This window comes from Balaenoptera physalus, assembly GCF_965194825.1.
Source record: "Balaenoptera physalus genome assembly, chromosome: 19".
In the NCBI taxonomy this organism is placed as follows: Eukaryota; Metazoa; Chordata; class Mammalia; order Artiodactyla; family Balaenopteridae; genus Balaenoptera; species Balaenoptera physalus.
This window is the reverse complement of record NC_138900.1, coordinates 16,611,242-16,637,150: the sequence shown is the minus strand read 5'-3', so window position 1 is coordinate 16,637,150 and position 25,909 is coordinate 16,611,242. Positions and strand designations below refer to the sequence as shown.

Here is a 25,909-nt window from a genome sequence, read left to right as displayed (position 1 = left end):
TAAGGCTGGCTTCAGGCATGTCTGGATCCAGGGGTTCAGTCTAGATTTCCAGGAAACCTGCTTCATTCTCAGGCAGGATTTCTCTGGCGACACGAGACTTACATCTTCATAGCTAAGCAACAGAGCAGCGAGAAAGGGCCTCTTTCCCAATAACTTTTGCCAAGGTCAGGGATTAAATCTCACTGACTTGGTTTAGGTTCTAGACTCACTCTTTGGTTGGGGAAGGGCAGGCACTATGGATTAACATTCCTGCTAAGGATGCATCCAGGGGTGGTGTTAGGAAAGGGGGTTGTTTACCAAAGGAAAATCAGAGTGCAGGGATGCTGGGCCAGTACAGGTGACAGACATCCTCCTACTAGGGACTAAAGCTTCCAGCAGGTTCTCTAAGGGGTGCATGAGAGCAAACAGTTTAAGAATCTCATCACTGCTCTTTTGTCCTCTCTGAAGCAGGCTCATGCTCTGGCCATTTTACAGCAATTAGGCCCTGCGAGGAGAGTTTGTCTTCCTTCCCCATCCAATGAGGTTTCTCAGGGTCCTCATTTACTCTACTGGTCTGCAGATGGTCTGCAAATGCTGAATTCAGATGTCAGCTTTTGAAAATATACTTTAAAAAAAATCTGTATTGGTCAAATCTATTAGGGTGAAAATTGGAAACAACCTAACCTCCATCAGCAGGGGGTGGGATGTACAACTCGTGTTATATCCTTGGACTGGAATTCTCTGTGGCTGTTAAAAAGAAGATAGATCTATGTGAACTGATATAAAAAGATGTCATAATGGTATAAATAATTAGAAAGCAGGTATAAGGATGTTCATTACAGTAACCTAAATGAACATCAGTAGGGGACTGGTTAAATTAGCTATGCTATGTCTATTCTCTAGAATACCACACACAGTAGTAAAAAATAATGTTTTAACATGAAAAAAATCTCCAAGAAATGCAAGTAGAAACACTTGGCAAACCACATACCGTACTTTTATCCCTGTAGATACATATGTAGGGTAGATTTTGTCTTTTAAAATAAATGGGTCAAGGTTTTTAAAATAATTTTTAGAAGAATTAGGGAAAATACTTTTTAAAATCAAAAATCATTTATAACTCTTCCACTTAAAGGATTATAAAAATTTACAAATGGAAGTGTCCCATGTTCCGCTCCCCAGTAAACTCCCCCCCCAAATCTGTGGATAACTGCTATTAATACATGATAAACGTCCTTTTTGGCTTTTCAAAAGTTTATATCGACATATCTATATATACTTGTATGAGCACACACATACACACACATTTAATAGAATAATGCTTTAAATATTGCTTTGCAACTTGTTTCCTTCACTTAACTGTACATTTTGGTCATCTTTCCATGTCAGTATATATGAATTCACCTCTTTTTTTTTTTTTTTTTTTGACTGTTGCCGTGTATTCCAGACTATAGCTGTGTCATCGATCATCATGCTCTGTTGTAAGTAAATAAGGCAAGGAGCAGGATAAGCATAAGTGATTTCATTTTTATAAAAATTCTATATACATATTTCTCATGAAGGATTCCGTTGAGAAGGGGTATGGGATGGAGGGCCCAGAGGAGGAGGAATTTTCACACCATATATATCTTTATAACGTTTGAAAAAGATGTTCGTAAAGATAATCTATTACTTTTCAAAAACAAAAACTAGTAAAGGGGTTTCTAAGATACTAAACAATGTACAGCTTTGCTTTTCAAGCCAGAATTTTTTTAAATGCCGTGTAGTTGTTACACGTACCATATTTTAACACACAAGAGTCCCTCCAGGTTAACTGGCCTAACAGGCTTTTCTGCAGGCCCTGGAATGAAACTTCTCCCCCATCCCTGAGCACATATTTGACCACGTTGTAAACATGTCAAGGGAAGGGGGGATTTCGTCCCAATCTACTTTTAAATTCAGCTGTGTCCTCAGGAGCAAGTTCACAGTGACCTGGCCCGTGACTTCGATTCTCTGAGAAAGGCAGAGAGGCAGTACTGGGTTCTCACCACGCCTCCACCACACTCTGAGCCTCTATGTGCCCCTCTGTAAAATGGGGTTCTAGCAGTCCCTACCGCATAGCTTAGGGTCCAATACATTCTAAGAGCTCCGGAACCCATAGACCTCTTTACTATGAATCAGGAATTTTCTAAATTCTGTGCAATCAGAACCAAATGCAGAAATAAACTGCCGGGTAAGGCTGCTACTGTGTCTGGTGAGCCCCAGTTTCAAAGGTTTGGGGCTCCACCACCCTCGATGTACAGTAGCCAGTTAATTCATCGAAGTGACTCACATATCTGTGCTTTAAAAAGTCAAATCATACTTGAAAATGCTTGGTGCTTTCGCTGAGAGCTGTTCAACCCATGGGCTCAGCATATGTTAGTGTTAATATAACGCTTTTTGCCTGAGGGTCCTTCAAGAACGTTTGTGGAGTTAGTGGAGATTGATATGCCTAAAATCAAATTTTTCCTTAAACGTCACACTGCAAAAGAATATTTAATGTCGTGGGAGAATACCTGAAAAGTTGTTAAGTGAGAAAAGAAGATTACAAAAAGGCATGCCAAGTATGATTGCTTTTCTGATAAAAATTCAAGTATGTGTTTGTGTTAAAGTTGTAAAACACAGTCTCCCAAAGGTTAACCTTGGTTATCAAGGAAGAGGAGACACTTGAGGGGGATTTTTATTTCATTCCTTGGGCATTTTGGTATTTTCCAAATATTCTATGATGACTCTTGCTTTTGTCCTCCAATAAAAATAAATATTAAGAGAGCTCCTTTCTACTTACTAGATGGGAGGCTGCCTAATTCATGACTTGTTGAATAAAACCAATTAGATCTTCAGATTTACTCGGTTGATTTTTCTTAACACTCCTACTCAGAGCTAGTTCTGATCATACAACCACAGCCTCCTGAAGACAGATATTCCTCTCTAGCCATCAATCTCACATTGGCTATTGCAATTTAACAGTGGAGCTCAAATTTGTTTGAATGGGATGTGATCCAATTTCCAATAGACAGTTCCTGAAGCAGAAGAAGTGGGTGTCCCTCTGTAGGCCTTTCTGTTTCAAGTAAGATCCAAATAAGTGACTGGCAAAGGAAACTTAAAGGCAGCTCACCACTGAGCAATTTCAGAGAGACCAGAGCTGGGAAAACCTGACACCAGCCCCACCCCATCTCCAGAGCCCACTGCAGACAACTACAAACAAGCTGCTCTTGTTTTTTCACTTCTGGTCGTAACTGTATAAATAAAATAGATGAATGATAGATAGATGGATGGATGAACAGGTAATGATTGATAATCTTTTTAAAGAAGAAAAAAAAATATTAATAAAAACTTCACTGTAGGACATGAGATGTGTACTGAGAAAAGAATTACCTTGCTAAACATTTTCAGACTTTACCTGAGCCGTTAAAACAGGTCAGGCCTTGTCAGATGCTGGGGTCTTGGAGTCAAGCTGGCCTCTGGGCAGCAGGTAGGGGGCCTCCACCTCTGTCCCACATCTGCCACTCCCTTCTCTGGCTTCATCTGGCCACATATTTGCTCAGCTGGAATGGCAGCAGTGTGGCCTGGCCAAGGCAGGCCTCAGCTGGCAGGACGGGTTTGTCTGCCCTGGCCTTTTCACTCAGAGGCCCACTCCTGTGGGTGAGAGAGGAGCAAAGAGATGAGGGCCAGGTGAGTGAGGTTCCCAGGACCACCCAAGAGAGAGGCAGCCATTCGATGGCTGTTCCTACTGTGCCTCTACAGGACCATGTCTGTCCAGAGCTGGGTCCGGCCTCTAACCCTCCGTGGCTCCCCAGTGCCCTCAGCACAAAGTCCAGCTGCTCGGCCTGGCACTGAGGGCCCCCGTAGCTTGTCTCCTTGCTACTTCCCCAAGCCTATCTCTCCCTCCTGTCCCCCCTTTCATTTTTAAAAATTTTGGCCGTGCTGCACAGCTTACGGTATCTTAGTTCCCCCACCAGGGATCAAACCTGTGCCCCCTGCAGTGGAAGTGCATAGTCCTAACTGCTGGACCACCAGGGAATTCCCTCCTCCTGTCCTATTGAACCAACCTCTCTTTCACCACTGGAGATCATAGAATGGAAAGAGCAAACTAATGTATATTATAGCAATCAAGCAGGCACACACCTCTGACTACATACACTGTTGCTTACACTCCTTCCATGAGAGCAAGTTGACTTTTTCACTGAAATGTAAAACCCACACCCCTTTGACCCACCCGATTCCACCTCTGGGAATCTATCCTGCATATACACTCCTGAGAGTGTGCAAAGACCCATGTACAAGGGTAACAGAAAAGCAATCACTGAGAAACAGCCTGAATCACATCAGAAGAGAACTAGTTATCCAATTCATTTTTTCACACCATAGAATACTCTGCAGCTAAGTTTCAAAGGAGCTACACTTATATTTTCTGATATGAAATCATCTCCAAGATAGATTGTTCACTGAGAAAAATGCAACGTGCAAAACTGAATGTATGCTAGAGTGAAGTAAGTCAGAAAGAGGAAAACAAATATCATATATTAACGCATATACGTGGAACCTAGAAAAATGGTACAGCTGAACCGGTTTGCAGGGCAGAAATAGAGACACAGATGTAGAGAACAAACGTATGGACACCAAGGGGGGAAAGTGGCGGGGGGGATGGTGGGATGAATTGGGAGATTGGGATTGACATATATACACTGATATGTATAAAATAGATAACTAATAAGAACCTGCTGTATAAAAAATAAATAAAATTTAAAAATTTTAAAAAGATAAAACTGAATGTATGCTAAATGCAATGTGATATCCTATATTAGATCCTGAAAAGACAAGACATTAGTGGAAAAACTAGTGCAATCCAAATAAAATCTGGAGTTTAGTTAATAGTCCTGTAGTAGTGTGAATTTCTTGGTTTCAAAAAACATATCATGGCTATGCCTCTAAATTCCATGTATCATTTAGCACAAGGTTAGGCCTTGTGAGTAGAGGGCGCTGGAGGGACACAGCAGAAGTTAGGGGTTCTCTCCAGATTCCGGTTCTTCCTTGTTGTTCCAACGGAGCTGTGACCAGCAGGTGGCTGGGGTTCTTCTCCACACTTTCCTAAGCCACCTTCACTAACCCAGCTAGGGACGCACCGCTTAACCCAAGTAAGAAGCCTATCGAAAACAGGAAATAGAATCATGATTTCTCACTGTCTTTTCAGATGGCCTTCAAATGGAAATAGAAAGATGAAAAACATAGAAAATGGTCTTTTTGAAGAACCACTTCTAGTGCTGCTGGAAAAAGTGATCAAAAGATCCTGGCATTTGATCCCTGGCATTAAAATTCATCTCATAAAAATGTATGCAGAAAATTGAGGGAACAGGTCTAGAAACTGAAGGGATTTTTCAGCTTTCAAGATGTATACCCAGGGCCAAAGCAAGTATATTTGTTGCCTAGAAACCACTCTAGCCCAGGGTATACTGGTTAATTTTGTTAACACACCAAAACACAGTGACTTAATGATTATTTTTTAGCTCCTGATTCTGTGGGACCATTTGGGCTGAGCTCAGTCAGCCAGGCAGCTCTTCGGTTTTTCTCACCTGGGCGTACCCATGCAGCTGCAGTCAGCTATGGGGTGGCTGGGGGCTTGTCGGTCTAGGGTGGCCTCCCTCACATGTGTGGCTGGCTGGAAGTTGGTGTAGGTAGCTGGGGTGAGGGCTCTGACTGGGCCATGTGTCTAAAGAAGGCCAGCCCAAGCATATTCACATGGTGGTGCTTGCAGGGTTCCCAAGAGCAGCAAGAAAAGACAAGTCCCAAGGTGCGTAAGCAATTTTCAATGTTCTGCTTTTGCCACATGTGCTATTGTCCCATTGGGTGAAGCAAGTCAATGGTTAAGGCCAGACTGAGTATGGGAGGTGTGCAGAAGGGAGGAGAATTATGGAGGCTATTTTAACAATCTAACCAGGATGATAAAAAGGTGCCAGCAGTCCCCAGCAGAAGTATCAAATGCCTTTATTTGAGAGTATTCCACAGTTGTGATCTCCTCAAACAGCTTAGAGTTCCCAGAAGGAAGCTAGATAGGAAATAGTTAATGCCAACAGTAGCCTGGACCTTGAGCCGTTCCTCCAGTAATCAAAGAGTTGTCCTGTGAATAAGTGCCTTTTCCCAAATTTCAGATATCACAGAAGTTTGAGACAATGTTTTGACTTAATTCATGTTTCAAAACCCAAGCAAGAGATCTATTAAAGACATCAAGTTTCCCTTAGATATCTCTCAGATGGCCCCCTCAGATGCCATGGGCACTGGAATGGAAATAAATAAAATATAAAAGTTAAAAAGCTGTGAATTCCCTGGTGGTCCAGTGGTTAGGACTCCGCACTCTCACTGCCAAGGGCCTGGGTTCAACCCCTGGTTGGGGGACTAAGATCCCACAAGCCATGCAGTGTGGCCAAAAAAAAGTAAAAAGCTAAGAAAGTGGTCTTTCTGGAGTTCCACTTAGGTACTGTTGGACACATAATTAAAAGAAGGTCCCTAGGGACTTCCCAGTGGCACAGTGGTTGAGAATCCACCTGCCAATGCAGGGGACACGGGTTCGATCCCTGGTCCAGGAAGATCCCACATGCCGTGGAACAACTAAGCCAGTGCGCCACAACTACTGAGCCTGTGCTCTAGAGCCCATGAGCCACAATTACAGAGCCCACATGCCACCACTACTGAAGCCTGCACATCTAGAGCCTGCACTCAGCAACAAGAGAAGCCACCGCAATGAGAAGCTGGCACACTGCAATGAAGAGTAGCCCCCGCTCGCCGCAACTAGAGAGAAGCCCACACGCAGCAATGAAGACCCAACGTAGCCATAAACAAACAAATAAATAAATAAATAAATATTTAAAAAAAAAAAAAAAAAGAAGAGGGTCCCTAGTAGTCAAGTTCCTCTTGCTGTACCTAAGATCAAATTGCCAAGGATGTCTCATCTCACCACTCCTTTTCAACATCATACTGGAAGTCCTAGCTAATGTAATAAGACAAGAAAAGGAAATAAAATGTACACAGATTGAGAAGGAAGAAATAAAACTGTCTTTGTTTGCAGATGACATAATTGTCTATGTAAGAAATCTAAAAGAACTGACCAAAAAACCTCCTGGAACTAATAAGCAATTATAGCAAAGTTGCAGGACACAAAGTTAATATACAAAATATCAACTTGCTAGTGCAAGCATTACATCTTTGATCACATCCCTGCCTGATGGCAACTGAGATACCCCCAGGACTTACAGAGGATTGGTCTAGAAATAACAGGTGCAGTCACTGACATTTTTTGGAGATTTGCAACCATGAGCACAAGAGCTGTTCCTTATTAGACTTTCCTGACCTTCCTCAAGAAAGAGATTATCAATCAAATCAAAATAGATGAGTTTATTGTACATTTCCATGCCAAAGTACCAAACCTTTTATTCAGCAAAGGCAAATTTTCTGATCAGGAAGGAATGAGGTTAACAGACACCGTGAGCCACATCATATGCTTTTTACTTAACTATCAAGATATTTTATGGGTAAAAGCCCTATTTTGATCGTAGATACTTGTATTTAGAATGTTTACCATACTAATCCTCAAGCCAAGTTATGTGATAAAACCCCAGTCAATTTTAATCTTCTAAAAACATTCTCTTAAAATGCAGGCATGTCTCAGAGATATTGCAGGTTCAGTTCCAGACCACCACAATAAAGTGAATATTGCAATAAAGCATGTCACCAGAATTTTTTGGTTTCCCAGTGTATATAAAAGTTATATTTACACTATACTGTCCTCTGTTAAGCGTACAATAGCATTATGTATAAAAATACAATATATATACCTTAGTTTAAAAATACATTATTGCTAAAAAACGCTAACCATCACTTGAGTCTCCCGCGAGTTGTAATCTTTTTGCTGATGGGAGGGTGTTGCCTTGATGTTGACGGCTGCTGACTGATCAGAGTGGTAGTTGCTGAAGGTTGGAGTGACTGGCAGTTTATTAAAATAAGACAATGAAATTTGCTGCATCAGTTGACTCTTCCTTTCATGAAGAATTTCTCTGTAGCAGGCAATGCTGTTTAATAGCATTTTACCTACAGTAAAACTTCTTTCAAAATTGGAGTCAATCCTCTCAAACCTTGCTGCTGCTTTATCAACTAAGTTTAGGTAATATTCTAAATCTTTGTCATTTCAACAAGCTTCAGAGCCTCTTCACGAGGAGCAGATTCCATCTCAACAAACACTTTATTTGCTCGTCCATAAGAAGCAACTCCTCATCCGCGAAAAGGTTATCATGAGGTTGCTGCAGTTCAGTCACATCTTCAGGCTGCACTTCTAATTCTAGATCTCTTGCTATTTCCACCACATCTGCAGTTGCTTCCTCCACTGAAGTCTTGAAACCCTCACAGTCATCCATGAGGGTTGGAATCAACTTCTTCCAAACTCCTGTTAATGTTGATATTTTGACCTCGTCCCGTGAATCACAATGTTCTTAATGGCATCTAGAACAGCAAATCCTTTCCAGAAGGTTTTCAATTTACTTTGCCCGGATCTATCAGAAGAATCACTATCTATGGAAGCATAGCCTTACAAAATGTATTTCTTAAATAATAAGACTTGAAAATCGAAATGCTACTTGGTCCATGGGCTGCAGAATGGATGTTGTGTTAACAGGCATAAAAACCACATTAATCTCACTGTACATCTCCATCAGAGCTCTTGGATGACCAGGCGCATTGTCAATGAGCAGTAATATTTTGAGAAGAATGTTTTTTTCTGAAAGAGTAGGTCTCAGCAGTGGGCTTAAAATACTCAGTAAACCATGTAAACAGATGTGCTGTCATCCAGCACATCTGTTTACAGCATCCATTTATAGAGCACAGGCTGAGTAGATTTAACAAAATTGTTAAGGGACCAGAATGGTGAATGAGCACTGACTTCAACTTAAAGTCACCAGCTGCATTTGCCCCTAATAAGAGAGTCAGCCTGTCCTCTGAAGCTTTGAAGCCGGACATTGACCTCTTCTCTCTAGCTATGAAAGTCCTAGGTGGCATCTTCTTCTAATAGAAGGCTGTTTCATCTGCATTGAAAATCTGTTGTTTAGTGTAGCCACCTTCATTAATTATCTTACTAGATCTTCTGGATAACTTGCTGCAGCTTCTACATCAGCACTTGCCGCTTCACCTTGCACTTTTATATTATGGAGATGGCTTCTTTCCTTAAACTTCACAAACCAATCTCTGCTAGCTTTAAACTTTTTTGCTGCAGCTTCCTCACCTCTCTCAGCCTTCACAGAATTGAAGAGAGTTAGGGATTTGCTCTGGATTAGGCTTTGGCTGAAGGGAATGTTGTGGCTGGTTTGATCTTCTGTCCAGACCACTAAAACTTTCTCCATATCAACAATAAGGCTGTTTCACTTTCTCATCATTCATGTTTTCACTGGAGTAGCCCTTTTAATTTCCTTCAAGAACCTTTCCTTTGCTGTGACAACATGGCTATTTGGCACAAGAGGCCTAGCCTTTCTCACTAAGCTTAATGATTTCCAGCTTTTGATTTAAAATGACAGACATGTAATTCTTTCTTTTTTTTGGCCACGCAGCATGGCCTGTGGGATCTTAGTTCCCCCACCAGGGATTGAACCCAGGCCCTCGGCAGTGAGAGTGCAGAATCCTAACCACTGGACCACCAGCGAATTCCCATGTGATTTTTTTCACTTGAACATGTAGAGGCCATTGTAGGGTTATTAATTGGCCTACTTTCAATATTGTTGTGTTTCAAGAAATAGGGAGGCCCTAGGAAAGGGAGAGAGAAGGGGGAATGGCTGATTAGTGGAGAAATTACACCAGTAATCCCACAACATTTATTGATTAAGTTTGCTGTCTTATACGGGCGCAGTTTTTGGCGCCCCAAAACAATTACAACAGTAACATCAAATATCACTGATCACAAATCACCATAAAATATAACAATGAAAAAGTTTGAAATATTGCAAGAATTACCAAAATATGCCACAGAAATATGAAGTGAACAAATGCTGTTGGAAAAATGGCACTGATAGACTTGCTCAACGTAGGGTTGCCATAAACCTTGGATTTGTAAAACATGTAGTATCTGCGAAGCACAATAAAGCAAACCACAATAAAACGAGGTATTCCTGTACTGTTAATGCTACTGATTGGTGCTAAAAAAATTTTTAAGGCATTTTCAAAGCATTTCATAAAATGTGTCATTTAAAAAGCATGCATTATCACTAGATAAAACCAACTATGTGTGTATCTTTTCTCCCTAATAAAGTGTGTTTGTATATTTCCCCTTCTCAAGAGATTTTTGTCCCAATTGCTTTCATTGTCAAGTAGAATGTGTTCAAGGAGAAAAATATTTAAAAGAAAACGACTGAGGGAGTACTGATGAAATAAGAAAGGCAGAATGTTGATAGCTCTTGCATCTGGGTGATAAGTATTGTACATAGAGGTTCATCAAACCAGTCTCTGTAAAAAAAAAATAGACACTTCCTTCTGTGATTCTGCATGGTTCTTAGGAGAATGCCAGCACTCCTGGCAAGGCCAGGCCTTGCCAACTACACCAGGTCTCCCTCTCCCCTGCTTCCCCTGTACCTCCTTGCTCTGCTCTGAGACATTGGATTCTGGGCCATGTTTCCTCTCACCCCAGAGCTCTGGAACCTACTTTCCTACTGCCTGGAAGCCTCTCCTCGCTCCCTAGTCTGGTTAGTGAGTACTCATTTTTCAGACCTGAGTACAAGCATCACTTCCTCCAGGAAGTCTTTCTTGAAAACACTGGTCAGATGAGAGTTTTACTTTCTTAATCTATCTTGTGGTTTTCCTTCGGAGCATTTAGCACAATTTTAATTTTACTTGTAATTAATAACAATAGCCAACATTTAACGAGCACTTACTCAGTGCCAGGGGCTGTCCTAAGGACTTCAAGGGTATCTGCTCATTTGATTCTCTCAAGGCACAAAAAGTGGAAGAAACTCGCTCAAGGTCACACAGTTGGTAAATATCAGAGGCAGGACCCAAACCATCAGTCTGATTCCAGAGCTGACATCTTAAACCATTCTGCTCTGCTCCCTCCACATGTTGTTAATAATATGCATCTCCCCTACCAGGCTGTTTAATCCCTCAGTGGTAGATATTTAGTGTTACAGACTGAATTGCCAATAAGTCCAAATTCCCCAGATTCATGTGTTGAAGACTTACCCTCAATGTAACTGTATTTGAAAACAGGGCCTTTAAGGAGGGAATTAAGTTAAATGAGGTCCTAAGAGCACGAACCTAATCCAATAGGACTGATAAATAAGTTTGTGTTGTTTAAGGACTGATGTCCTTCTGTCTTAGTCTGTTTGGGCTGCCGTAACAGAATACCAAAGACTGGGTAGATTATAAACAATAGAAATTTATTTCTCACAGTTCTGGAAGCTGGGAAGTCCGAGATCAAGGCACTGGCAGATTTGGTATCTGGTGAGGGCCCGCTTTCTGGTTTATAGATGGCTGTCTTCTCACTGTAAAATCACCTGGGAGCTCTCTCTGAAGCCTTTTATAAGGGCATTAATCCCATTCATAAGTGCTCCACCCTTATGACCTAATTACCTCCCAAAGGCCCTATCTCCAAATATCCTCACATTGAGGATGAGGTTTCAACCTATGAATCTGGTGTAGTGGGGGGTGTGGGAGGGGGCGGCACAAACATTCAGTTTACGGCATCTTATCAGGAAAGGAAGAGACACCAGTAGTGTGCATGCACAGAAGAAAGGCCGTATGAGGATACAGTGAGAAGGCAGCTACCTGCAAGCCAAGGAAAGTGGCCTCAGGAGAAACGAACCTAGCTGGCACCTTGATTTTGAACTTTCAGCCTCCAGAACTGTGAGAAATAAGTCTGTATTGTTTAAGCCACCCAGCCTTTGGTATTTTGTTACAGCAGCCCTAGCAGACTAATACATTCGGTCTCTTCTTGTTTGCCATTATATGTTTTGGACTAAGCACCATGCCTAGCACATAGTAGGTCCTCCAAAAATATACACTTAGGGGTCACCACCTTCTCCGAAAAGTCTTCCCTCACCTTTCTCCCTCCCCGAGCCCTGGCTTAAGTGCCCCTTCTGGGCTTTAGTTGCTACACTTTCCACTTGGTTCTGGAAGGATATGTTTTAAGGTCTAATTCCTTTCTATAAGGTTAAATCTTTTAATTTAAAGATTTTGAAGGGGCTAAGTCTTCCCTGGGCTTGGCACAGATGGCATATGCTCTTGGAGTTTAATAAATATTTGAGTGAATGCAAGTCTTCTGACCCCCACACATGAGCCCTGGTTCAAGACGACCTGAGTTCCTAAGCGACATCTCTAAATCCCTGTGCTTGGACACTGAGCCTCAAAAGTAATCATGGGGGACTTCCCTGGTGGCGCAGTGGTTAAGAATCCGCCTGCCAATGCAGGGGACATGGGTTTGATCCCTGGTCTGGGAAGATCCCACATGCCGCAGAGCAACTAAGCCCGTGCGCCACAACTACTGAGCCTGTTCTCTAGAGCCCGCGAGCCACAACTACTGAAGCCTGCGCGCCTGGAGCCCGTGCTCCACAACAAGAGAAGCCACCGCAATGAGAAGCCCGAGCACCGCAACTAAGAGTAGCCCCCGCTCGCCACAACTAGAGAAAGCCCGCGCGCAGCAACGAAGACCCAACGTAGCCAAATAGAAATAAATTAATTAATTAATTAAAAAAAAAAAGTAATCATGGCTTTGGGTTTCTCCAGAAATCAAAGCTTGGGTAAAGTCCATTATGCTCTGAAAAGTACAGCGTCGTTTTGATGCCTGTTATGAGCACATGTGCAATTGGGCTGAGCTCCTGAGTCTTAGTCATCTGCCTGGCTCCAGCTGGACTTCTTGCTGTACCTCAGACATACTAAGTTCACTCCTGTCTCAAGGCCTTTGCTCTTGCTACCTCTTCTGGGAACACACTTCCCCCAGACTTTCCCAGTGCAAATATCCAGCCTTAATTTTCAGTATCTACAGCAGAGTCAAGGCAAGTGATGTTGATTGCAAGGAGACAACTCAGTTTCAGAACACTGGAGAAGAGAAGAGATGCCACTGTTCTATTAGTTCATTTAAGATCCTCTTGACAGTCCTGAGAGGTATTTATTATCATTATCCCCACATTACAGATGAGGAAATTGAGGCCAAGAGAGGTTAAGTAACTGGCCAAAGGTCTCACAACTAGCAAGTAGCAAGGCCAGGACATGAATCCAGGCAGACTGGATCCAGTGTCCAGCTTCTTAACCACAAGGCTTCTCAACATATATTAAAGTGTAGTTAACATAGGGCCTGGCATGGGGTAGTTGTTCCATAAGCCATAGTTATTCCTCTATTCCTCTCAGACAGCTTACTCTTCAAACCTTACAGTCCAACCTCCAGAATGAAACCAACAACCATTCTGACTCTATCCTGCCAGAACCCAGGGTCCCTCACTCCATCTTCTCATGCTTGTACACACTGGGTAGTAGCTGGAATTGAGGGCTCTCGAGTAAGGCTCTCTGAGTTCCAATCCAGGCTCCACCATTCACTAGCTCTGTAAACACAGAAATGTTACATCCCGCCCTGAGTCTCAGTTTCCTCACCTGTAAATTGGGGACAAAAACAATCCCTATATCCTAGAATTATTATAAGGATTCAGTGAGATGATACATGCAGAATGTTTTCCACCTAGCCTGGCTCATAAAAAGTGTACAATAAATTGTAGCAATTATGATTAAGGCTTCTCAATGAGAAGCCCCCAAAGGCTCTGAGGCTGTGAAATACTCTCCCAACCACCTTTAGGGCCAAAATTGGGACCAGATGACCTCATTGCTTGCAGACAAGGCTGGCTGGGTATGAGGACTTCTCACCTGACCCAACACAGGATCTACCAGACACATACTTCCTGGAGGCAATGTGGTTCAGGGAATGATCTCTTGGGTCTGATAGACCTGGGTCTGAATTCCAGCTTGGATTTCTCCTCAGCGTCTCAGTTTCTTCGTTTTTCAAATGGGAAGGGAGCAGTGTGAGGAGTGATTAAGAATGTGGGGTGTGGATTCAGCATATTAGGTATCATTCATTCTACTCCTTGCTCAGCCATGGACCAGCTATGTGAGCTGAGTGTCTTCACCTCCATGAGCCTCTGTTGTCTGTTCTAATGGGTGTTGTCATCATTCCTCTTCCTAGAGTGGCTACGAGGGTTCCCCAGGACCGTGTGTGCCTGCGCTCTGGACACTGTAGCTGTTAGGATGAGAGGTGTTGTATACCAGTGGTTAGGAGCTTAGGCTCTGGAGTCAAACTGCAACAGGCCTAATTCAAATTCCAGCTCTGACAATTACTCCTGGTGAGATCTTAGGGAAATCAAGTTCTTCTGTCAGCCTCGATATACTTATCTGTGAAGTGAGAAAAATAACAGTAAACATCTGATACAGCTTATGAGGATTCAGTCAGAGGATGCATGTAAAACACTTAAAACTGGCCTGGTTCGGTGTCAGTGGCCAAAAAGTGGCAAAGATATTATGATGCTGATTTTTTAAATATCCTTTTCTAGAATGCAAATGCATATGCCCCAGAGTTTGAGGAGTTGAAAATATATGCCGAGTGCTGAGTCTTCAGGATGAGATTCAAGTCTATAAAAAGAAAAACAAACAAGCAAAAAAACTCATTTACATGATGAAGTAAACCAAGGTCATGTGACCACATCAGACCCCATTCCACATCTATATAAGATCAATCCTACTTAATTGTAGTGTAGCTCGGATGTTGGACTCTTCACCAGAACAATGTCGGAGTCCCAGCAATGCCCATACTCACTGTGGAACGTGAGACAAGTGACTTCACCTCTGACCCTCAGCGTTTAACCCGGCTAGTAATAGACCCCCTCACAGAGCTATTTAGAAGGATTCAGTGAGATGATGCACAAAGCGTGGTACATGGAAAGGTCTGTTGTTACTACTACTACAGCGCCCGTCTTTCCCCTGCTATTTTAAGGGTTATCTCCCGCGTGCCAGACACTCGCCTTAGGCGGTCTCGGTTCCCACTGTCCTAAGCGCCTCTGAGTCGAGTCACGCCCTCCTCAGCAGGGCCCCTTCCAGCTCCTCGCCCCACCCCACTCTCCATCCCCATTTCCCCACTAGCCGTGGGGAAGGAGACGCCAGGCAACAGTCGCCAGAACCCCGAAGCTGAGCAGAAGCAAAGGGACAGAATTCTAACCGCCGCCCGAAACCGTTGGGCTGGGCTCCCTCCTCCCGGTCCCCTGATCAATCAAAGGCGAAGAAGCAAGCTTCGGGACCAATCAGAAGTGGAAGCGGTGGAGCAATGCCCGCCTCCTTAAAGCGCCCTCGCGCCTGATTGGATGTGTCCAGGATAAGCCACTTAGGAGTGGGGCCAGCTGATCGACGGTGCAATGGCAGCGGGGCCAGGGGAAGAAGGGAGGCAGTCGGCCAGCCACAGATTGGTACGGTGTGTCAGCACCAAAGCCCTGCCTAGTCAGAAAGCCCGCTGGCCGGGTTCTAACCCCGGGCCAGTTAATGGTGGGGCAGCGTAATGGGTCGTCATTCTCTTTACGGTGTGGGGGGGTGGCTGGTACATGAAGTACGCAGTTAATCCTGACTCAGCAGACAGTTGAGGCGTCATCGTGTGTTTGAAGCGCCAGCATCTAGGCCAATGAGGGGGGTCAAGGCACTGCCCTCTCTTGTGTCTTCCCTGTCCCCGCATACTTCCGAGTGAGGCAGGGTGCGTTCTGCAGCCAATTAATGGTGGTGCAAGGCAAGAGGCGGGAAAGGGGAGCTGCCCACAGGCACCCAAAGCCTGATGGCCTCCTATCCAATCCCAGTCACTTCTCCACAGATTGTAAGGGGTTGAGAGAAAGGTGAACCTCGTTTGCAACGAGGACTACACAGGGTAGAAAGAAAGAAGCAAGAAAGCAGTGGTATCCCTGAGCACTTGCGGAGGGAGCCTCCTGCAGGTGAAAGAGGTTCAGGCCCCAGTCTCTTCATAAACAGGGTGGGACAGAGCAATCTCCGCAGCCAGAAAGCATTGAGGACCCGCTGGTGGATGATATCTCAGCCTTAGAGGCCTGAAGCCTAAGTCCGCGAACCAATCAGATTTAAGGCCCTGTCCCTCCACAGCGCCAGCCAGGTGGACGCGAGCTCGGCTCCGCAGCCAATCAGCGGAGGTCGCGAGGCAGAGTTGGGGACCCGGGGGCGGGGAGGGAGAGGGGCGGGGGTGGTGAGGAGTGGAGCTGTCCTAGGTGCCTCCCAGGCTGTTGAGATCCCTCAGCCGGCGGGAGACAGGAAAGAGGGTGTGGCCAGCACTGTGGCCAATCAGCGTCTGCCTCGGGATCCAGGGCGACCAGCGAGCTGTGCACGCGGCCCGGCCTCGAGCTCCGAGCCTCGCGCCGCTCCACTTTCTAACGGCCATTCGGGCTTGTGCCGCCCTGAGTGTATGTGAGGCGGAGTGAGGAGAGGAACAGGGCCTGAGTCGGTGAGTGCCATGGATTTTCTTTCTTTTCTTCGGGCTTGGGCCTGGCCCAGGCAAAGCTGAGGTATGGGGGCTTGAGTGGTCGCCCTGAGGATGAGGATCGGGAAGTGGGGGTGAGGGCGTTAGGCTTTGGGGACTCCCTCTTCCCTGGAGAGGCTGGAAATGGGGCCTCCTGGGTACCGTTGGGCCCAGCTGGGCAGAGACCAGGCTGGCATGTCCCTAGTCCCTAAGACAGCCTGATTTGGAAGTGTGTTGTGGGGCAGGTGGAGGCACTTGGAGCTCAGTGTGGGGTCACTGGCCATGAGGTATGGCCTCTGAACTATGAGAGGTTGTCCGGGGTCTCTGGACTGAGACTGGATCTGATGACTGGAGAGGTCTGTGACTCTCCAGAGGTTCTTGGGAGTCTTTGACCAAGAAATGAAACTAGTGAGAACTTGAGAAGGTTTTCTGGAGTCTTTGGATCCAGCCTGTTGATGAAGTCGAAAGCCCAATGGGAAGTTGTCAAGAGTCACTGCATCCTGGCTGTGATGGGAACATGTGGCTGCAAGACTTTTGGGGGACTCTGGCTTCCGGGTTGGGGCGCTCGTGTAAGATTTTCCAGTACTGGGTCCAGGTTGGACAACGTGGCCAGGAGGTTAGGGCCGTGGTCTTCTGGAGGTTCCGGGGTGGGGAGGGTGTCTCTGAATCCCAGCAGGTTGTTTGCCCTCCATGAAGTATTATTATTTTGTGGTGGCTCTAGACAGAACCAGGACTGAGTCGTGTCTGGGGCCTTTTAGTCCCTGTTCCCATTCTTCCACAAACTGTCTCTGGTCATTCCCAGAAGACATCAGGCTCTAAGCATGGGGCAGCTTCTTGGGGAGGATGGACGTTGTACTGGAGCATAGGAGGTGTGTGAGATATCCTGCTCTTTAGGAAATCACCCAGGTTGTCTTTACTGAAGATCTTTTTATACTTATGAGGCAGGATGTTGATATCTAATTTCACTCAGCTGTTCAAGCTCTACCTGGTACTAAAGCTTTCAGGGTACTTTCATGTACACCCAGAGTTCTTAAACCAAGGGTGGAGGTGCACGGGGGGAGTCTATGAGTGGATTACAGGGTCTATGAGCTCCTGGAAATAATCCAAAAAACTGTATGTGTGTTGGCGGGGGAGCGGTAAAAGCAGCCACAAGGATGAGGAGTGAAGCCTGTCCAAGGGTGAGTTTCAGAGCAGTCTGTGACTCTCTTGTTATTCATATGCAAAATGGTATGAGAATCTACAATTTTCTGATGTAAAGAGTTGATTCCACGACTTACAATTTTAAAAAGCATAATGACCCCCTGAGAGGTTAAGAACCACTAAAATAAAGCAGGCTCCCATATTATTTATGGGGCTTAGGCAAGACTAGAAATGGAGATTTCCCCTCTTATCCCCACATCTGGTGTTGGCGCATACTTCAAGGTGTCTCACATACTAGCCTGCATGTCCAAGTTCAGTCTACGTGCCCCCCCCACCCAATCAGGGCCACACAATTACATCAATCACACAGCCCACTCGGAAGAGTATAGACCTGGGGCTGAGGCCAATGTAAACCCGGGAAGTGGGCTATTTGGGCCAGGAGGTCCAGGGTTCCGCGTTCCCAGAGCATGGTCTAGAATTGGGGGGCACAGGTTCCAGGTGGGTACTTCCTAGATACCCTTGGACTCCTCAGCCCATGGGGAGGGACACAACTAGAGGTCAGAGTGGGGCCCTCTGTCTGGATTTGAGGCAATATGGATATTCAATACTGGTCTTGAAAATAGTCCCTATGAGGAAGTTGAGGGTCTCAGAAGAGTTAGCCCCATGTTAGAGCTGAAGAAAAAGGCAGTCCACTGTGAGGATGCAGTGGAACCTAAGTTATTTTTACTTCTCATCGGGTTCTTTTGCCACTTAATCCATAAGAGGTGTGCTATGATAGGGTCTCTATGACCTAGATTCAGCTCACCTGCCTATTACTATATCCAGATCTTGGGCTATGTAGAACATAGATTTAAGGGAAGAAAGAAACTCATTCATTCTGTGGTGTCTCTCTTCTGGTATGTGTTGGATGTACTTAACTAAAAAGAGTGAACCTTTGAAGATTTATGTAAGGTTTGGATAATTGGTTTTAATCTATATAAAATGCTGTAGGGAGTTTAACCACCTTAATTTGCCGAAAGTGATGTGTTCCTGGGAAGAGTGGAAAATTCATAGAACTTTTCTGAATTGAATCTTGTTTAACCTGGCTTTTGGAGGTACTCAATACCTCAATACGTGAGACCGAGGGAGGATATTTTCATAAAACAGATAATCATCCCTCTAATTAGCATATTCTGATGGTTTAGTTTTAATTATAATATTTGAAGAGACTCTATACTTGTATTGCTGTGTTGACATTTTTACAGCAAGCTGGGTTGTGCCTGAAGGGGCTTATGGTCAAGTCTATCAGTAAGAATAAAAGATATCAGATTTCAAACTTTATTTAGTAATATGAGTATTAGAAAGGACTGAGAGGCAAAAATCATACCTCCTTTTCCCACATTCTTTTCTTCCAATTATATCCTACCTAACCTCTCCCACCTACGGTACCCTCTCCCAGGATGTAGGCTTATGTCCTCATAACCTGTGGTTTCCTGGCTCCACCCCAGAGAGACAACTGCAGGAGATTCCTACTGAGTCAGCCTGGGAAGTGGAAGGTGGGCAAGGTTTCTGAGGCTGGGGAGGAGAGTCCTTTCAAGAAGAGAAACACAGACTTCCCTGGTGGTCCAGTGGTTAGGACTCCGGGCTTCCAATGCAGGGGGCACGGGTTCGATCCCTGGTCAGGGAAGTTCTGCATGCCGTGCAGCCAAGAAAAAAAAAAAAAAGAAAGAAAGAGAGAAAGAGTCAGCAGTGTCCCTACCCTTCCAAGTCAAAGTGCTATTTGCTTCTGCTTCTGCTACCACTGCTCAGTGCAAGGTGGTTTGGACTGTGCAGTCAAGAATGTCGGAAGGAAGAAGGGCTGAGGTGTAGAGGACCCTAGAGATACCTCTAAGGAGGCAGTCTCTAAAGGGATATCCTTAGATGGGGGTAGACACCATGTGGGAGGAAAGATGGGGTTTCCCAATCTTGGGGGCTTTTGTTCACTGAATGGGGAGTCCCCTTGCTCCTTGCCCTCACTTTTAGGTTTCCTGAAAGCCCGTTGGCACTCCCTGTCAACTGCATAAGAGGATGCTGCCCTTTGAGCACAGCCTCCAACTCTTTTGAACATCAGTGGGCAACCACCAGTGGGGGAGCCGAGTCATGGGCACATGATGTAGGCCTGGGAGGTGAGGGGACCCTACTCCACTGGGTGATGATGTAATCTTCCAGACCCCTATACCTACACTTGGGGTTTCTCCTTCATGGCTTTCCCCACTTATTCCATATCCTCAGGGAGTGTGTATTTCTGTGTTGGAGGAAGGATGTTTCCCTCTGTATACCTACATGTCAGGGATTGGTGCATTTCTGTGTCCAAGTCAAGTGTCTTTTATATGGGTATCTAATGAGTCCCTGGGTGTGGTGGTGTGAGGAGTTAGAAAGCTCAGAAATGGAAAATATTTAACGACCAGAGTAGCAAATGAATACAGCTTGCCCATTTGCATTTTCCCTTTCACTCTGACTCATCTTCCCCTCTCCCCACACTATTATTGCCCCTCCACTAGCCCCACCCATTGGCACACCCTGTCTGATCTAGGAGGGATTAACATCCGTTTGCACCCAAGCTAGAATGAGAGGTAGAGGGAAGGCATGTTAGGTCTGGAGAGAGAGTAGAAGGATGGTCTGAACATCTGGGGGTCCTGGAGCCAAAAGGTGAAACAGGAGTTTTAGAGACATAATATTTGAGTCTAGGAGGGGACCAGAATGTAAGAGAGAAGCCTAGGGGGAAGCAGACTGTGTCTTGTCACCAGAGCAGCCTACCAGTGCCTGACTTGTGAACCTTCCAGTTATTCATCAGGCACATATCATAAGCGATTTAGCAGCACTTGTTCTGTGAATGAAAATTCTGCCACAGGACGAGGAATAATGAAATAGTAAGAAACAGAGAAAGAAATTTGAGTCTCTCAGACCTCATCTTTTCCCCAGGTTAAGGAGTGCGAAAGTGTAAAAAGAGGGGAAATCTCTGAGGACCTTCACCCCCTGGGCAGGAAGTCAAAGAAACCTCGGAGTCCTGATTTCAGAGAAATGTCATTTGTCATCAACCCAGGAAAAGGAGTTTTTCTCTTCGAAGACCACCGCAGGCCCTTCCTGGGGTTGCCCCCATCAGAGCCTGATGGGAGGATCTGAGTCACTCACACACCCAGTCCCCACTGATGGCCCAGATGACAGGGGTCATTCCCACAGAGCAGTTGAGGCTTCCTAGTACCAAGTCAGAGAGAGGGAGGAGGAGGCATGCTTTTGGCCCTCCTTCACTCTCTCCTTAGAATGCAGATGTTTCAGTCCTTTTTACTTTTGAGGTAGTAGAAAGAGCTTCCAGCTGCTAGAGATCTACTGACACCTCTAAGAAACAGAACTAACACTATTTGAATGATGCTATGTACCGAGAAACCACTTTCACATACATCATGTCATTTCATCTTCACCCCACCTCCAAATGAGGTAAGCAGAGGTTATCCCTATTTCATGGATGAGTTAACTGAGGCTCAGAGAGGTGACTTGCCCAAGGTGACTCAACTAGTAAATGGCAGAGATGAGACTCAAACGCAGGTCTGATTATCCCAAAGTTCTTATTGCTTTAGATACACTTCTTTGACTCTAGGAGTTCACAAATGAAATAAGGAGACAGGAGGTTAGGAAGCAGAATACCTGGGCTCTGGAGGGGAGGAGTGGTCTCTCCTGGAGGGGTGAAGCACAGCCAGGGGTATAAAACCACACCCCTTGGGGAACTGTGGCAGACTGATACTTGGGACACCCAATGGACGACTGTGAGGTCAGGGGCGGGGCTAGCTCCAGGGTAGGGGCGCCCAGGAGCCCCAACAGCAGTTCAGAGCATGCGGTGTCCAGGAGGAAGCTACAACCGGTGAGTGGCTGCTTCTCCCCAGCTGAGACTTTCCTCCCACTACACCCCTCTTCCTGTCCACTTCCTGCCAGCCTGTAGCCCTCTCCGTGAAGTGTCCAACTAGTAATCCTCCCTCCTATGGGGTCCATGCTTATGGTGAGCCCACACCTAGGAATATGCCTGCTGGGCACTGCGACACTTAGGTGCGTCTCTTTGTATCTGGGTTCCCAGTTTTCTTAAAAGCCAATGTGGTGGTTTTGATGTGTGATAAATTTCTGCCTTGTTCGGTTCTTTCTGTTCTTCACTTTTGGCTTATGAAAAACAAAACTGAACCATCTCCTTATCCTCATCTTGAGAGGAAATAGCCTCTCCCTCTATAGTTCCCATTTCCCTTTCTCCGGCTTCCTCAAGGGTCAAAGCCTTCTCCAAAGTCTCTCCATCTTCGGGTGAGGAGCCTTCTCTCCTGTGGCTTCTGACCTGCTCTCTTATCTCACTGCATGGGAGTCTTTGGTCTCTTCCAGTTCCTTCTCTGAGGATGGGTTCTAGAAGTTTCGTCCTCAGGGAGATGATTGATTGATGCCTTACAGCCTGCCCTCCTGCAGTTACGACCCCTGTCTTGCTGCCCTTTCTTCCTCTCGGAACCCTCAGCTCCACATGATGGGCTTGCAGGGGGAGGACACACTAGCTTTCTAAACTCACCCATGAAGCTGTGTCTTGCTCCATCCCTAACTTCCAGGGCTGACTGGGTTTTGTGGTGATCTTCTTGTCTGGAATGAGGAGAGCCTGACCTACTCAGAGGTCTTTGCCTGCAGACGAGCTTGGAGAAGCAGAAGTATCAGTGTTTGCTATCCTTTAGGTCAGACATTGCCAACTGGCAGGACCCATCTCTACTAGTCTTAAATCCGCTACTTGAGATAGTTCTTAACTGTCTGGTCCTTGCTCTTTAAGTCCTGAATTTGGTCTGATTTCCATTCTCCCACCACCCTACCCCCACCCCTGGCCCCTGCTATGATTCTGGATAAGCTCAGGTCCTCTCTCGGGTCAGTTTATCTGCTCCATTCAGGACAGAGAGCTCTGATTCAGAACCAGCAACTCACTCTTTCTCCCCTCACCTCCACAGGCTTGAGAATATGCTGTTCCTCCCTCCACTTTTCACCATGGACCCCACACTGTGGCCCTTCTCTCAGAACCTCTGAGATTGGTACCCAGGCAAGGCACAATGCCCATGTCCCCAACAAGACTGCCTAGTCCCTATGGCTCTGATCGGCTGGTACGGCTAGCAGCCAGGCTCCGGCCAGCACTGTGTGATACCCTGATCACAGTGGGGAGCCAGGAGTTCCCTGCCCACAGCCTGGTGCTGGCAGGTGTGAGCCAGCAACTGGGTCGCAGGGGTCACTGGGCTCTGGTGAAAGGCATCAGCCCTTCTACCTTTGCCCAACTTCTGCACTTTGTTTATGGGGAGAGCCTAGAGCTGCAACCTGGGGAACTGGGGCGCCTTGAGGAGGCAGCCAGAGCATTAGGGGTGCAGTCCCTGGAAGAGGCATGCATGAGGGCTCGAAGAGATACAGCCAGAGAAGAGGTGGGTCCAGGGCTGAAGGAACAACAGGAGGAGCCAGAGAAACCCACAAGGGATTCTATGAGAGGAGTGGGGGGCTTTGGAGAGAAGCAGAGACCACAGAAGTTTGTTAGAGCTGGTGGGAAAGAACAGGAGACGTTGCACAGGCACAGGCCACCAAGAGAGAGCCCTGAGATGGCAGAGGCAACTCTGGAGGATCAAGGGGAGCAGATGAGACCAGAGGAGAAACTCAACCAATCCCCTGTTGGCCGCAGAGGAGCAAATGGGAAGCAAGAAGTGATCATGTGGGTGAGGGAGAGTCCAGGGGGCTCTGAGGAAAGTCTGCGGGAGTTCCCTGGCCCCCTTCCCCCACCAGGTTCCCTCCAAACCGGCATCACCCCTAGGCCCTGGTGGGCTGAGGCCCCTTGGTTGGGGGAGGGCCAGCCTGCCCTGTGGAGCATCCTGCTGTTGCCGCCCAGATATGGCACTCCCTTCTCCCATAGCACCCCCATGACTGCAGCCCGGCAGGAGGTCTGGCCTCAGGACCAGAGGTGAGTTGAAGAGCCTATGGAAGACCTCCGGTTGGGAGGGAGTGGCTCAGGAGAGGCAGCAGTGAAGGGTGGAACGGCACCACATCTCTTATCTCTACTATACATTTCCTGAGCTGGGGAAAGGACAAGAAGCTCCCACCACAGGGAAAGCCAAAGCCCAGCCCCTGAGGACTCATGACACCTCCCTCCCCAGAAAGGAATTGGCCGGGATCCCAGGTGTAGCCAAAGCTGTAACTCTTCCCCATCCCACTCCCAGGATCCCACTGTCCCTGAACCTCCACAAAGGCCTCTGGAACCAGAACCAGTTGGCCTCCTGCAGCCCCACCCCAGGTAAGCCCCTCACTTGGCCTGCATGCACCCTGTAACATGTTCTCTCAGCTGGGGCTGAGGCTGGGGCTCCAGGAGTCCAGCCTGAGCAGAGCCCCTACTTCACTCTGCTCCCTTCAGGTTCCCTCCCCCAGGGCCCCACACAGCTCAGCCCTGGGGAGATGGAAGAGTCTGATCAGAGGCACACAGGTGAGTAGGGTGAAGGCACTTTTGCCTCAGCCCCACTGTAGCCCCTGATGTCTTGCCTGAGTGTTCCAGTGATCCGGCTCTGGGATTCCCAGCCCTGCCCTCCTTTGCCTTTTGTCCCCATAGGTGAACTTGCAACCTGTGTGGGTCATGCGGGCACAGCAAGCCACGCATCTCAACAACACCCTCCCCCACCCCCTCCTGCTCGGTCTCGGCCCTATTCTTGTTCTGTCTGTGGAAAGAGGTTTTCACTCAAACATCAGATGGAGACGCACTACCGTGTCCACACAGGTATGGGCGCCCTGCCCTGTGTGAATTGTCTACCTCCTTCCAAACTCCGGTGGGCCCACTCCTAAGTCCCTCTCGAGTGTCTGGCTCCCCCGCAACGACCTTGCCCAGTTGCCCCAATCTACCCCTAGGCCAGCCTTCGTTCCTTTCTTCTTTCCTTCATGGGTCTTCCCCTCCACCTGCCCTAGGAGAGAAGCCCTTCTCCTGTAGCCTCTGTCCCCAGCGCTCCCGGGACTTCTCAGCCATGACCAAGCACCTGCGGACGCACGGGGCCGCACCCTACCGCTGCCCTCTGTGCCAGGCCGGCTGCCCCAGCCTGGCCTCCATGCAGACGCACATGCGCGGCCACTCGCCCAGCCAGCTCCCGCCGGGATGGACCATTCGCTCCACCTTCCTCTACTCCTCCTCCTCCTCGAGGCCATCTCGGGCCTCGACCTCTCCCTGTAGGCCCCCTTCCTCAACCACCTGACAGGGTGTCAGTAGCTTCTTTGGCTTCAGCCACCGTACAGAATAAAAGATGGGCCGGCGGGCCGGCTAGGCTTCTGACCTCGCACCGCGGGTACGGCAGCCTAGCAAACTCTGCTCCAAGAAGCGTCGCAGGAAGGGCGCCAAGAGCCCTCTCCCAGATGACCGCGGGCCACAGAAACCTGGGCCAGCGAGCCCGTGCGGGGTGAGGGCAGTGAAGTGTGCACGAGTGAAGGTTAACTGTGCGGGGACTGGCGGTTCATCACCAAAATAAAGAGTTTCCTGTGCCCTCCTCTCCGGACCAGAAAGCCGAGTCCGGACTTCAGCCTGCGCGCGGGGGACAGCCTTGCCCCTAGTCCTGTAGCGGCCCCTGGTGGTTCAGCGCGGCGGCCACCTCCTCCGTCTCCCGGGGCTCCCTGTCCTTCCCCGGAGGCAGCGGGCCGCGAGGACTCGGCGTCCAGGCCGACTTAGCAGCAAGCCCTGTGGGGGGAGGCTGTCAGAACCCAAGTTACCCGTCCCTTCCACAGCAAGCAACTGCGCGCGGAGTCTGAGTCTGGGCCCCCAGCCGGGGGCTCGAGAGGAACGCGTGCTCCGCCCTGCTTTCGGCCACCCTCCTTCTTTCCTAGAGCACAAGAGCCGAAAGGCCGCAGCCTCTCCGGCATCTTCCCTCCAGGCTGTACGAAACGGCTGCCGGGTCGAGCTCCAAACTGAGACTAATCTTTTGCCGCCGCCCCTTACCCAGCCCACGCCTCCTGCAGTAGCGAACTTCATTTTCCAGTGTCTCTGGTGTTCCCAGGGTCCGAGGCCCACCGCACTCTGGGAGTGGTAGTTCACACGGGCCGCTGGCCTCGACAAGAACAATGGGAGGAGTCTGGGACAAGAACCACATCTCCCGGCGGCCCCGGAGATCGCTTTCTGGGTCGGGTCAGGACCCCATAATCCCAGCTCTCGCGGCCCTAGTTCGCTGGGAAGGAGCGAGGCGCTCGAACTACATTTCCCAGAGGCCCCATGCGCCTCATCCTCTCCCGCCGCGACGCGGGGGTCTA

The 25,909-nt window shown here is 47.3% G+C and overlaps 1 protein-coding gene and 1 long non-coding RNA gene across 7 annotated transcripts; one reads left to right on the top strand and one right to left on the bottom strand.

Moving 5' to 3' along the window:
• Positions 1-6,869: 6,869 nt before the first annotated feature.
• Positions 6,870-15,321, bottom strand: LOC309648775. Its single transcript, XR_014256784.1, has 2 exons — positions 14,479-15,321; positions 6,870-14,391 (listed from the first exon to the last, which is right to left on the bottom strand). It is a non-coding gene; the product is annotated as an uncharacterized lncRNA (long non-coding RNA).
• A 3-nt stretch (positions 15,322-15,324) lies between these two features.
• ZBTB32 (zinc finger and BTB domain containing 32) lies at positions 15,325-25,586 on the top strand. Of its 6 annotated transcripts, XM_082437788.1 has the most exons (7): positions 19,307-21,512; positions 22,612-23,351; positions 23,550-23,597; positions 23,854-23,927; positions 24,045-24,113; positions 24,237-24,401; positions 24,587-25,574. In XM_082437788.1, exons 2-7 carry the CDS (start codon positions 22,711-22,713, stop codon positions 24,865-24,867), a joined length of 1,278 nt encoding a protein of 425 aa, XP_082293914.1. In that variant the 5' UTR covers positions 19,307-21,512; positions 22,612-22,710; the 3' UTR covers positions 24,868-25,574. The 6 variants fall into 6 exon arrangements, with proteins under 6 accessions (XP_082293916.1, XP_082293912.1, XP_082293915.1 ...); XM_082437790.1 differs by lacking the exons at positions 19,307-21,512; positions 22,612-23,351 and adding an exon at positions 15,325-15,455 and having other exon boundaries at positions 24,587-25,586; XM_082437786.1 differs by lacking the exon at positions 19,307-21,512 and adding an exon at positions 15,424-15,455 and having other exon boundaries at positions 22,612-23,597; positions 24,587-25,586.
• The last annotated feature ends 323 nt before the right edge of the window (positions 25,587-25,909 follow it).

Excerpts from the sequence above, each read along its gene's own strand:
- ZBTB32 (XM_082437786.1), top strand. The coding sequence starts at position 22,711 with ATGCCCATGTCCCCAACAAGACTGCCTAGTCCCTATGGCTCTGATCGG. Across the intron at positions 23,928-24,044 it reads CTCCTGCAGCCCCACCCCAG|GTTCCCTCCCCCAGGGCCCC; the intron begins GTAAGCCCCTCA and ends TGCTCCCTTCAG. Across the intron at positions 24,114-24,236 it reads GTCTGATCAGAGGCACACAG|GTGAACTTGCAACCTGTGTG; the intron begins GTGAGTAGGGTG and ends TTGTCCCCATAG.